We start from the raw sequence: 11,024 nt of genomic DNA, 5'->3' as shown, positions 1-11,024 counted from the left end.
TTGAGGTGAAAAAGCCTGGTACTTGAACATTAGCAGAGAGTTTGTGAAGTTCTTGGGTGTGAGTTGCAGCCGATAATAGCAGGTCTTGTGTGAATATGCATTCTGTTACCGCTCAAAGTAGGACGGCGACTGAGTCAGCGACTGTCACCATAGCCACACACGACAGCAAGGCAGTATTTTGGCACAAATTTAGGTGGGAAAATGAGGACGTTGGGACTCAGAACAGAGGGAACAAATTGCAATGTCAAATAACTAGCTAATTTAGAAAAAGAAGATGACCAACTTGATTCCTTAGAGCTTCTAGACACCCCTGATCTTCTAATGTCCTCTGTCTTGAATAAGACTCTTGAATATATTTGTAATTTTCAGGCTGATAAGGACAAAGACATATCCCAATCTGTATTCTACAATGAAGAGGATGGCTGCTTGTAAAAAAAAGTAATATTGTAAAAAGTATCGTTGAAAAGTAATTGAATCCAGCCAAGTGGATTTATTGAGGTGGTGCTAAAACAGTTTTCACCGGTGTGTCACATGACAGCAAAACCAGTTAACTGTTAAACTGCTTAGAAGGTGCAAAAACAGTTTTTAAGTGCAGCCCCACATTCCTAACCTTGTTCTCTTTCTATGCGAGGAGCCCCTGCTTGCAGCTCCTCCTCCTCCTCCTCCTTGCTCACTGTTTGTTTTCAGACTCCCTCCTCCTCCTTCTGCTTCTAAAGAGAAACGGCAAGCTGATGGGTTGTACCATTCTCCAACCACAGGGCAACACATGGAGCTCAGTAAAGAAAACCTCCATCCATTTTTGCACCACAACCACTCAGTCTCCCCCGCCCAGGTTTGGTGTCAATGGAGCAGCCTGCTGTGGAAGCTGGAGGGTGTTAGTGGGAGAGGTAGAGCAGTTAGTGAACCAGCTGATTAGACAACCAAAGATATATAGAGAGGAGGTGAACATGTGAAGAAGAGAGCTATCAACTAGTAAACAGAAATGGTTCCTTCCACAAATGAGAGCACCTGGGAGGAAAGAATCCTCATAAGATGATGTGAGGACACGTGGGGGAAATTTAAAGAGGAAGAAAAAGCAAAAGGGATCTCTGCCAAGTGAGCAAATCGAGAGCGAGCATTCAGTCGACAGCGCCACTGGGGGAAGGCAGAGATGTCTTGGTTGTCACCTGTTTCATGGGCCAAGTGGACATGGACGGCTGTGCGAGGAGCAGAGGAGGAGGGGAGCGAGGAGAGGGAACATGATGAGGATGAGGATGATGATGAGAGATCTCAAGGCTGCAGGCAAGTGTTCTTTTTGACACTTGTGATGGGTGTTTTGCGTGTGCGTGAGCATGTGCTAACCGTAAGGGAAATCAGAAAAATGACAAATTCCTCTGCAAGACAAAAGCAGATGAAAGCATCCTCACGTTTCTTGCAGTGAGGACACGTGTGTGACTGTCGTGTTTTGCTGACACGTTTGCGGCATGGCTGTGGTCTGAACAAAATGTTTTACAGCCCTCATTTGTGCGACAGAAGCAAGGAGTGTAGTCAAGAGGTAGCTAAATGATGAAATTGCTTCACACACAAACATGGCACACGCTTTGGGCATTGTGGCCTTGCTCGTCTTGTCTATTTCTATATTTTACATTATGTTGTGTCAAGAAGGTGTCTAACGTGGGAAGAGAAACGACATCCTTGTGTGTACCAGTTATTACAATTGAGTGACATCAGAAGCTCCTACAGTGTGACGGCGATCATATCAAATGTATCAAATTGATAAGGCCCATTTGACAGTGTAAAGTCTGTCTACTAAAACGCTTGTGTTTTGGAAATTAAGGCACACTCTCAAATGAGGTGAGTGACAGGAAGACAGCTGGTCACCCCATTTCCTCTTTCTGTCTGCGCTACTTTTATGCTTCCTGTCTCCTGTAAACCGTTGAAGGGTAATCATGGTCCAATATTTAGGATTTTTAGACCTCCATAGGTTGACTCTGACATGAACTTCATATAAAAGTGACAATTTCATTTCAATAAGACCTTGCTTTTGTCATATGATTGTCCAGAAAAAGCCACTCTCGACACCTCCAGTCCCCTCCAAAAATAATGGAACCGCAAGGTCAATACCATTACTTTGTTGTATACAGAAGACATTTGGGTTTCAGATCAAAAGAGACACAAGCTCAGAACTCCAGCTTTTACTTCATGGTATTTACATCTAGATGTGTTCACAACTCAGGACACTGCATCTATATTTCAAGCCACAGAGGCACTGACAATATTACAACCCAAACAGTGTACTAATTGTAAAGTCAGTTGTTCCACATTGCGACTATTTTACTCTCAGAAAAACTGTATTTTCAAGTTTCAAGTAATAAATACCAGCTTTTACAACTGGGAGACACAGTATCAACCGGTATGGTTTTGGGCTCTGGAAAAGGTGACTATTTGTTTCCTGGGAGTCCATTAAATAGCCACAAGGGCAACATTACAGTAGTGTGGATGAACATCAACTAGTGCAGAACATAACTCCCTTTTCAACATGCAGAATTTAACTTTTGAACAACTCTGCCCTGTAAATTACGTTGAGTGTTCAAAGAAGTGTTAACCAGTCAAAAGGGACCACCAAAAGTTTGTTGTGTTTGCCAAGAAGCAGCAGCGACAGCATTGCACATGTCGTGAGTAATTTATTTCTACTTTTAGGGTAGTGGATATTGGTCTCTGAGTTAGGATGTTTTTCACACAGGAACAAAAGGAGAGTACGTCTATTACAATATTTTTAAGCGTGTGTTAGACAGGGGAAGATGGTAGCAAGGCTTACTGATTGGGCCTGACTTGAAGTAATTGGGTAGAGAAAAAACAAAAACTGGAAGTGTTCATAATTTTTTTGTTGTTTCATTTCAGCTTTCTGTGTGATTCTCTCCGTCATGACAATTCTGTCGTTTTTTTTATTAGATTTTATTCTAAAGTACTTTTTAATTTCTATTTCCCCCTTTGGCTACACCAGCTCTGATTCGGACGGTCATTTTGACACTCCGGAGGCAGCAACTCCTGTCCACAGTCCACCGATAGTCCCAGGAGAGCTGGAGAGTGACAATGCTGACAACAAAACAGGTGAGAGAACAAACAGACGGAAGGCAAAGTAAGAGTGCTCGAAAGGAGTCAGTCGTAGGTTGGCATACCCATAGAAGTATCAAAGCACGTCCCCCCTCTGAGTTCTCTATGGAAACCCAGTTATTGGAAATGTTCAACATCATACAGTGTCATTATTTTTAGCACACAAGGACTTGAATCGGCTCCCCTGTAGTGTTACAAATGTGGACTTACATAGTGGATCACGTTCCATGTAATAGGATCCACATACAGCCAGGCCGGGTCAGGTATGTACCTGCTTTCTTGCATTCCAGCTCTCATTTAGGATTTACCTTTTACTTGCCTTTTTTTTGAATCCCAAATTACCCTTTGAAATAACTGCTTGGTTTTTGTTGGGAGAGGTTTTTTTTTCACAGTGTGAATGGATATTTAGAGGGGGGGGGTGTTAGAAGTGCTGTCATTTTACTCTGAAACGCCAAGAGGCGAGCAAGTCTGGGGCAGAGTGTGGGAACAGCCTTTGCTCTGGAATTCAACAGGTTCAACAAAAGCTTTAGTCCATCCTGTTTTGTGTTGGTCACTGACGGGGGTCAGGATGAGGTGATGGGGGGCTACCGTGACAGTTTGCTTTCAAGCAGATGTATGAAGTGCTTTGAAATTATACTGTTTTTTTACAGTGCATGCCAGTCAAGAGGAATCCAGTCAAACAACTTTGGCCACGTTTTTTTTTTTTCATAAGAGTACATTGCAAAGCTCAGAGTCAATGTTTGGAGAGAATTTCCTCATGAGTCAACACCCTCCTCCACTCCTGAATCAAGCGCGTGTGTTTGTATTCTTAGTTGACAGAAGCTAAAACTTCTGAATACGTCTTTAAGCTTGCTGGTGACTGTATTTGTCCATGGCCACGCAAAGTTTTCATGACTGCATCACTCTAGGTCCAACCAGGAGAACTGTTTATTTTGTTTTCATAGAGTACAATACTAAAATTCACCATATGTGGATTTTAATGGTCCCATATTTTCGATATTCAGACGTCCATAAAGTGATTCTCTAATATGGACTGATTATAAAAATATCAATTTCATTTAAAAAAAAAAAACACCTTGGTTTTGTCATACGAGTGTATCCGGTTTGTCTATATTTGGCTAAGACCGCCTCCTTTCCTCTGATAGGTCACCTCCTGTGTCGAATACCCAGTTGTGAAAACACACGTGTGCTATGTTGACAGCGGTTGCTCGGGAGCGGAAATTTAGGCATTTTTTCTAGTGACGTAGATAAACTGGAGGAATTCAAATGACCTGATGTCAATCCTCTTGCCAGAAAAACATCTAGAAGTCAGAAGTTTTAATTCGTATTTCACGCAACATGGAGCCTGTATTACATCCCAAATACTACAAAAAGTTGGTAAAATATGGGCCCTTTCACAAAGATCAAAAACATGCTTTTATTTCTTTAATATTCAATATCTACAGCAGCCGACTAAGTATTATCACATCACCATTTTTCCAACGGATCTTTTGACGTGGAACTTTCACCAGAAAACAACCCAAGTCATCCAACCGTTGAAAGAAAGTAGAACAAATAAAATCAGAAATTAAGTTGTGTAATAGTGTGAAATGACACCGGGAAAAAGTATTGACCACAGCAACTGGTATTGATTTAATACTTGGTACAAAAGCCTTCAGCTTCAAGATAGGCATCTTGAATCTATCTGTATGGAGAAACTAGTCGCATCCATTGCTTTGGTGTGATTTTGGCCCACTCCTCCACACAAACAGTGTTCAAATATCAGAAGTTCCATTAGCTTCTTTTAAGGACCTTGAGTTTCAGTTGTTTCCATGGATTTCTGATGAGATTCAAGTCAGGAGGTTGCCTAGGTCATTGTAGCAGGTTTCTTTTCTTCTATGAAACCGATTGACTTTCCTTGGCAATATGTTTTGAATAATTATCCTGCTGACATGTCCACCCTCATTTTATTCTCATCAACCTCGTAGATGGGAGCAGATTTTTAAGAATCTCCGAGTACATTTGTCCATTCATCCTTCCTTCAAAAATGGGAAGTTTACCAGAAACACAGCCCCACACCATTATATTCCAACCTTCAAACTTCACTGTGGGTGTGGTATTTTTATGTTGATGTTCAGTGAGATTTCTCATCCAAACGTGGTGTGGATTATGGCATTTAAACATTTCAATTTAGTTTTTCATCCGACCAGACTATATTCTCCCAGTATTTAACTGGCAGCTGGTCATCAGCTCTTGGACAATTCTTCTGATTATTCCTTGCACTCCTCTGTCAAAAATCTTGCAAGGATCATCTAGTTGAGGCAACTCTATGGTGGTATTATTGGCTTTCCACTTGCATAAAGTGGTCCCAAACGTGCTCACTGGAACATTCAGAAGCTTAGATGTGTGCCTGTAACGAATGCCATCTTTATCTTTTAAAACAATGACTTTGCAATAGTCTTGAGACAGCTCTCTGTTCTTACCCATCTTGAGATGTGTCTTGACTCACACCTTGACCATGAGACATTTTTGTAGGCCATCGGTTATGACTGAACAATCTGATATTTATTATACAAGGCACTGGATTGCTGCTTGATTATTGATAGAGTTTAGGTATTTTCTTGGCTTTCCATACCTTTTTCTACATCCCATTCATTAAATACTTTTACCCTGTGTCATTTCTTATTTTTATACACAATTTCATTTCTGACCTTATTTGTTCTACTTTCTTTGTATGTATGGATTACTTGAGTGTTCCCAACATCTGGTGAGAGTTTCACATCAAGGGCACCTTTTGAAGTGTATTTAGTGACAGAAAGGGTGATGTGTTTAATACTCATTCCAGCTGGTGTAATTTTCTTTAAACATCTTTGTAACAGTAATAATAAAAAAAAGTAAATTATCACAAAAAAGAAGCATTCAAAAATATTCAGGTTTGATTGGCACTGTTCAAGTGCTAGTAAATGTTTAAATTACATTTCCTAATGTGGTTGTAGTTAGCAGCAGTTTAGAACCTCTGTGTATCATTATGAGAAGCATTTTTAATGTTTTATGACAATGAATACCTTTCTGAAATATCATTATTCAGTAGTTAAAATTAGAAAGGCTGAAATGTTGGATTTGATTTAATAGCATCGTGGCGGTGTGAGAGAGACTGCATTGATGAAGTCTTTGACTCCAGAGAGGCATATCAACAAATTTGAGTGTGCGTGTCAAGAAGACTTTTCAGCACCAAGACCGCTCAGATCGTCACACCGGTGTGCCTGTGACTGATCATGACATTTTCCCAATAAGATTTTCTTTCGGCTTGTCCCTTTCGGGGTCGTCACAGCGCACATATATGTTTGGCACAATTTTTACGCTGGATGCCCTTCCTGACGCAACCCTTCTCAGGGAGTGGAGGCCCCAGTGGGATATGAACCCACAACCCCTGGTGTACCAAACCAGTGCTCTCACCACTGAGCTACGGGGCCTCATCATGACGTTTTTCAATGAAAACTGCAAAAATATTCTGGTAAGCTCGTGAACAGAATTAGACAGAAACCCAGCTGCATCTGTGGTCTCCTAGCAACATAATATTACACACGGGCACCATGACACGCACACTCACAATGTTGATGTGCCTCTCTGGACTCAAAGACTTCATCAATGCAGTCTCTCTCTCTATCTATCTAGCTCTCTCTCTCGCCCTCTGTTGCTCTGTGAAACACTTAATCTATGTTTTTTTTTAGTAAATCATCATCATCATCTGATGTAAATGGTTAATATGTCACAGCCCTGATCTCATAGAAAGACATTCATTACTATAGCAACAGCCGCAGATGCAATAGTTGTAACTTAGTCTCAGAGTCCAGTCAGATATCATGTAGATCTGAGGTTTGGATATGATTGGAGAAAGGAGCATATGCAGTAGCTGGTTATGTAACTGTGTATTGAATATATTTGTTTGTTCTTTTTCAGATGCAGATCAGGATGAGAACCTGATTGTTACAGCTCCAATTGGGGACCACAACAATATGCTCTTTGACAACATGTGCCACGATGAGCCAACGGTCCTCATGCAAGACCCTTTGGAAATGAAGAGCACACACCTAGAACCACAAGAAAACACATGCCTGTCAAAGCCAATATACTATGAACCTGTTCCTGATTCATTCCCTCTGACATCAATTTCTGAAACGGTCAAATGCACACTTCCATGTTCAGAACCCCCCAGGGAAGACACGTTGGTTCCTGAAATGGTGAATTGCAGAGTTCTGTCACTAGACCCACTCAAAGACAGAATTCCCATCTTGGTTAATGAACCAGATTTAGCTCTTGCTCCTACTTCTTTTCCTGCTGCTGCAACAAACTCAGTCCAAAGCAGTGAAGCTCTCAAGCAACCAGAGAAACGTCTTATTGATACAGATCCACAATACAGTAGCATCACCAAAGAATCAGAGTCCAGCTCGAAAAATATAGCACGTAAATCTAAACCTCCATCCTTGTCAATAAACGAAACACCAAGGGAGGATACACAATCAAATGAGGAACAAGAACTTCCTGTTCCCAAAGCCTCCTACAAATTTGACCCAGACCAGATAGATGACAGTTTTAACCCTTTCACGAGTGGTGGATCCAAACTCCAGGACTCTCCACCACCATGTGGTTCAGTAACTTTCCCCAGGCCTGAGCCACTTGGTAGCGCTCTGTTTGAGGACGGTGCAGCCGCACCAATAGAAGAATCAACATCAGATGTCAAACCTGTGTTGCTGGAATTTGGTCTGGACGACGGGACACTCAGCAAACCACCTCCAAAGAAATTAGGATGTAAAAAAACAACCAGCAAACTCAAGAAGCAAAAAAAGCCCAAGGTTTCAGAGACTTCCTGCGAACCAGCACCAGAACCTGCAGTGTCAGAATCAGTTTTTGACAATGCACCAGAGACAAAAGTACAAGTTTCAGACTCCACTTTGCCGCTTAACCTGGATGACGTTCCTATTCCTAGGAAAGGCACATATAACTTTGATCCCAGTCAATGGGATGACCCCAACTTCAATCCATTTGGGAGCAACAGCACATTGAGTAGTTCACCAGTGCTCCCCAAAGGCTCCTACAGTTTTGACCCAGACAAGTTTAATGATTCTGTGGACCCTTTCAAGCCCTCCAACACTTTGAATAATGACGATTTGTCGAGTGATTCCACTCAGTCTGAGAAAAAAACAAAAGACAGAAGCGAACACAAAGCAGCACAACCAGTGGGAGAGAAGAAAGTCCGGCAGATTCCCAAGAAAAGCAAAGAGAGGACAGCCAAGTAAGTGTGTTGTTAAAGAAAGAACCAGTTTCCATCACTGTGGTTGTAATCTTCATCTGTAAATGTGCAGAGTCCAACAGTCACAGTAAGACAACGTTTTGTTAAATATGAACCTAAAGTTTCCCCCTACCGAGCTTTCCCTTTCAGGCTAAATTTATTGTTGTTGACATGGCCGAGTAATCAGAGTGCATCGCAAACAATGCTCTGAACGCATGCCAAACACTTAGCGCTGCATAGTGCTCATTGGTGTGGTTCCAGTGAAACCAGTTTATATTTAGGCTGTAGAAAGTGTTTGTGGCTGTGGTAGTTAGGAAGATGTGACCTTTTGCATGCAGCATATTTTGGTTGTTATTCACCAAACCAAGATAAACACCTTCAGTTACTCACGCATCCTTTTGTTTCCTTTTTCCCTGATTAAAATGACTATCCTTCATCCTTCTGTGTGTCTTCTGTTGCGCAACCACTAAATCTCTACTTTTCATCTACTTCTGTCAGCCTCAGGACATCTGAACAAGCCAACTTTCTCTGTTTTCTTTTGTAAGTACTATCGCTATTCATGCCCACTTTCTTTTATGCATGCTTGCGGCCTCTTTAACTCTCATCATGAGCAGTGCTGTCAGTCAGTAACCATAAAAGAAGCATCTTATTGTTAGAGGTAAATTTATGTCTCTGCTATCACGACTTTGATCATCGAATTGTTCATGACATTGATTGTATGTTTACTGTTTTTTGTCTCTTAGGAATCCCTGTAAAGTTGAGAAACATGAGGAGAGCCAGTTCCAAATGCAGGACACATGCAAGCAGGTAATTTGATCATATGAGCGTGTACGTGGGTTTCAGCTCAATATTACAAGAATAAAAATGTTCATTATTCAGCAGCTGCCTGACCTCTAAAGACACAAACAGTCCATACACTCTCATGGTCTTTAGCCTTAGACATGGTGACGTTTATTATTGTTATTAGCAATACACATACCAATTTGTTAATACCAAAACCTCTATCATACCAAGCACTGTGATTGCACTGTACACCCGATGAACAAACTTTTAAGAAAGGTACAACTATATGTGGCTGTGGTTGGCTGGCTTCCAGTTCAGTGTGTATTCAACTGTTCACCCGAAGATAGCTGAGTTAGACTTGAGCACACCCGCGACTCAGTGATCATAAGCGGTACAGAAAATGGATGGATGTTACATTTGGTCAATACGCATAGATGAGCTGACAATAGAAGCCATATACATCGTATAGTACAGTCACAATGTTGATGTAACTGTTTATGTGCTTTGTCTACGTTTCTGAGTCATGTTTCTTTTTTTGGATCAAAATGTATTTAGGGGCAGCACAGCAATCTAGTGGTTGGCATGTCTGACTCACAATTAGGGGTGTCACGATTATTCAATTACCCGACAACTAATCGATTATCAAATTAGTCGACAATTTTTTGCAACTCAATTAATCGTATAGAGCCATTGTTTGACTGTGTCCAAACTGCCTGATTTCAGCCTCTCAAAAAATAAATATTCTGATTTCCTTCATAAAAGTAGATTGTTTTGTGTTTAATCAGAATACTGTAAGACATTTCCAGAAATCAGATTTTCCTTTGCAAAACAATGCTGAACATTTTTTGCTGTTTACTGACATTATGTACTAAACCAGCAACTCAATTACAATGTGTATTTAAAAAATTGTCAGTTTAAAATATGGTAGGCCTGTTACGAAAATAATTATTTGCACCCATATAACAAGATGTTCATTATATGCTGTTGAAACTGAAGCAGCCTCAGAAGTACATAGAAGCATATATCAAACTAGAATCGCTTTGCATTAATCAATGCCCAAGAAATACCTGATTTTCCAAAATGTTGGTGAGTACCTCACTCTTTATTGTTATCCATCCATCCATCCATCAATCCATCCATTTTCTCAGCCACGTATCCTCACAAGGGTCATGGGAGTGCTGGAGCCTATCCCAGCTGTCATCGGGCAGGAGGTGGGGTACACCCCAAACTGGTTGCCAGCCAATCGCAGGGCACATAGAGACAAACAGTCGCGCTCCCAATCACACCACGAGACAATTTAGTGTGTCCAATTAATGCATGTTTTTGGGATGTGGATGGAAACCGGAGTGCCCGTAGAAAGAACATGCAAACTCCACACAGGCAGGCCTGGGATTGAACCCGGGTCCTAAGAACTTTGAGGCCTATGCCCAAACCAGTTACTTCACTGTGCCACCCCTCTATTGTGAAATTGCTTTATAATTGATTGATAAACAGTAAAAATAAATAAAATGTTACCAATAATTATATTAATCGATAGACTGATTGAGAGAATAATCAATTCTAAAAACGATCAATAGTGACAGCCCTCCTCCCAATTCTGACATCGAGTGTGCGAATTTTGACTCCAGCCTCCTTGTGTGTGCATGTTCTCCCTCGTGCTAGCATAAGTTATCTGGATACTTTGGCTTCCTAGCGTTCTAAAAACACGCATTGAAGACTGTAAGTAGGCCATAGTTCCAACAAATGGTGGTCTACACATTCTTTGCGATTGGCTGACGACCAGACCGTATTGTGTCCTGCCTCTCTCTCAAGGTCCACTCGGATAGGCTCTGGTTTACCTACCACCCTAATGAAAACAAAGCTCTTGTGAAAGTGGATG

The 11,024-nt window shown here is 41.2% G+C and overlaps 1 protein-coding gene across 3 annotated transcripts in view; it reads left to right on the top strand.

The window, feature by feature from the left end:
• tacc1 (transforming, acidic coiled-coil containing protein 1) overlaps positions 1-11,024 on the top strand; it is a 35,769-nt gene that overhangs the window by 18,314 nt on the left and 6,431 nt on the right. Inside the window, exons 1-4 of one of the 3 annotated variants that reach the window (XM_061833179.1) lie at positions 832-1,281; positions 2,984-3,090; positions 7,033-8,365; positions 9,106-9,169. In XM_061833179.1, coding sequence (XP_061689163.1) covers positions 1,151-1,281; positions 2,984-3,090; positions 7,033-8,365; positions 9,106-9,169 — 1,635 coding nt within the window. In that variant the 5' untranslated portion in view covers positions 832-1,150. Of the gene's footprint in view, positions 1-831; positions 1,282-2,983; positions 3,091-7,032; positions 8,366-9,105; positions 9,170-11,024 lie in introns of those variants that run through there. The other 2 variants (XM_061833181.1, XM_061833180.1) reach the window with 2 other exon arrangements.

The sequence above is a fragment of the Syngnathoides biaculeatus genome, chromosome 10, assembly GCF_019802595.1.
Source record: "Syngnathoides biaculeatus isolate LvHL_M chromosome 10, ASM1980259v1, whole genome shotgun sequence".
NCBI classification, from domain to species: domain Eukaryota; kingdom Metazoa; phylum Chordata; class Actinopteri; order Syngnathiformes; family Syngnathidae; genus Syngnathoides; species Syngnathoides biaculeatus.
Note: the sequence above shows the minus strand (reverse complement) of the source record. Positions and strands in the feature narration are given on the sequence as shown.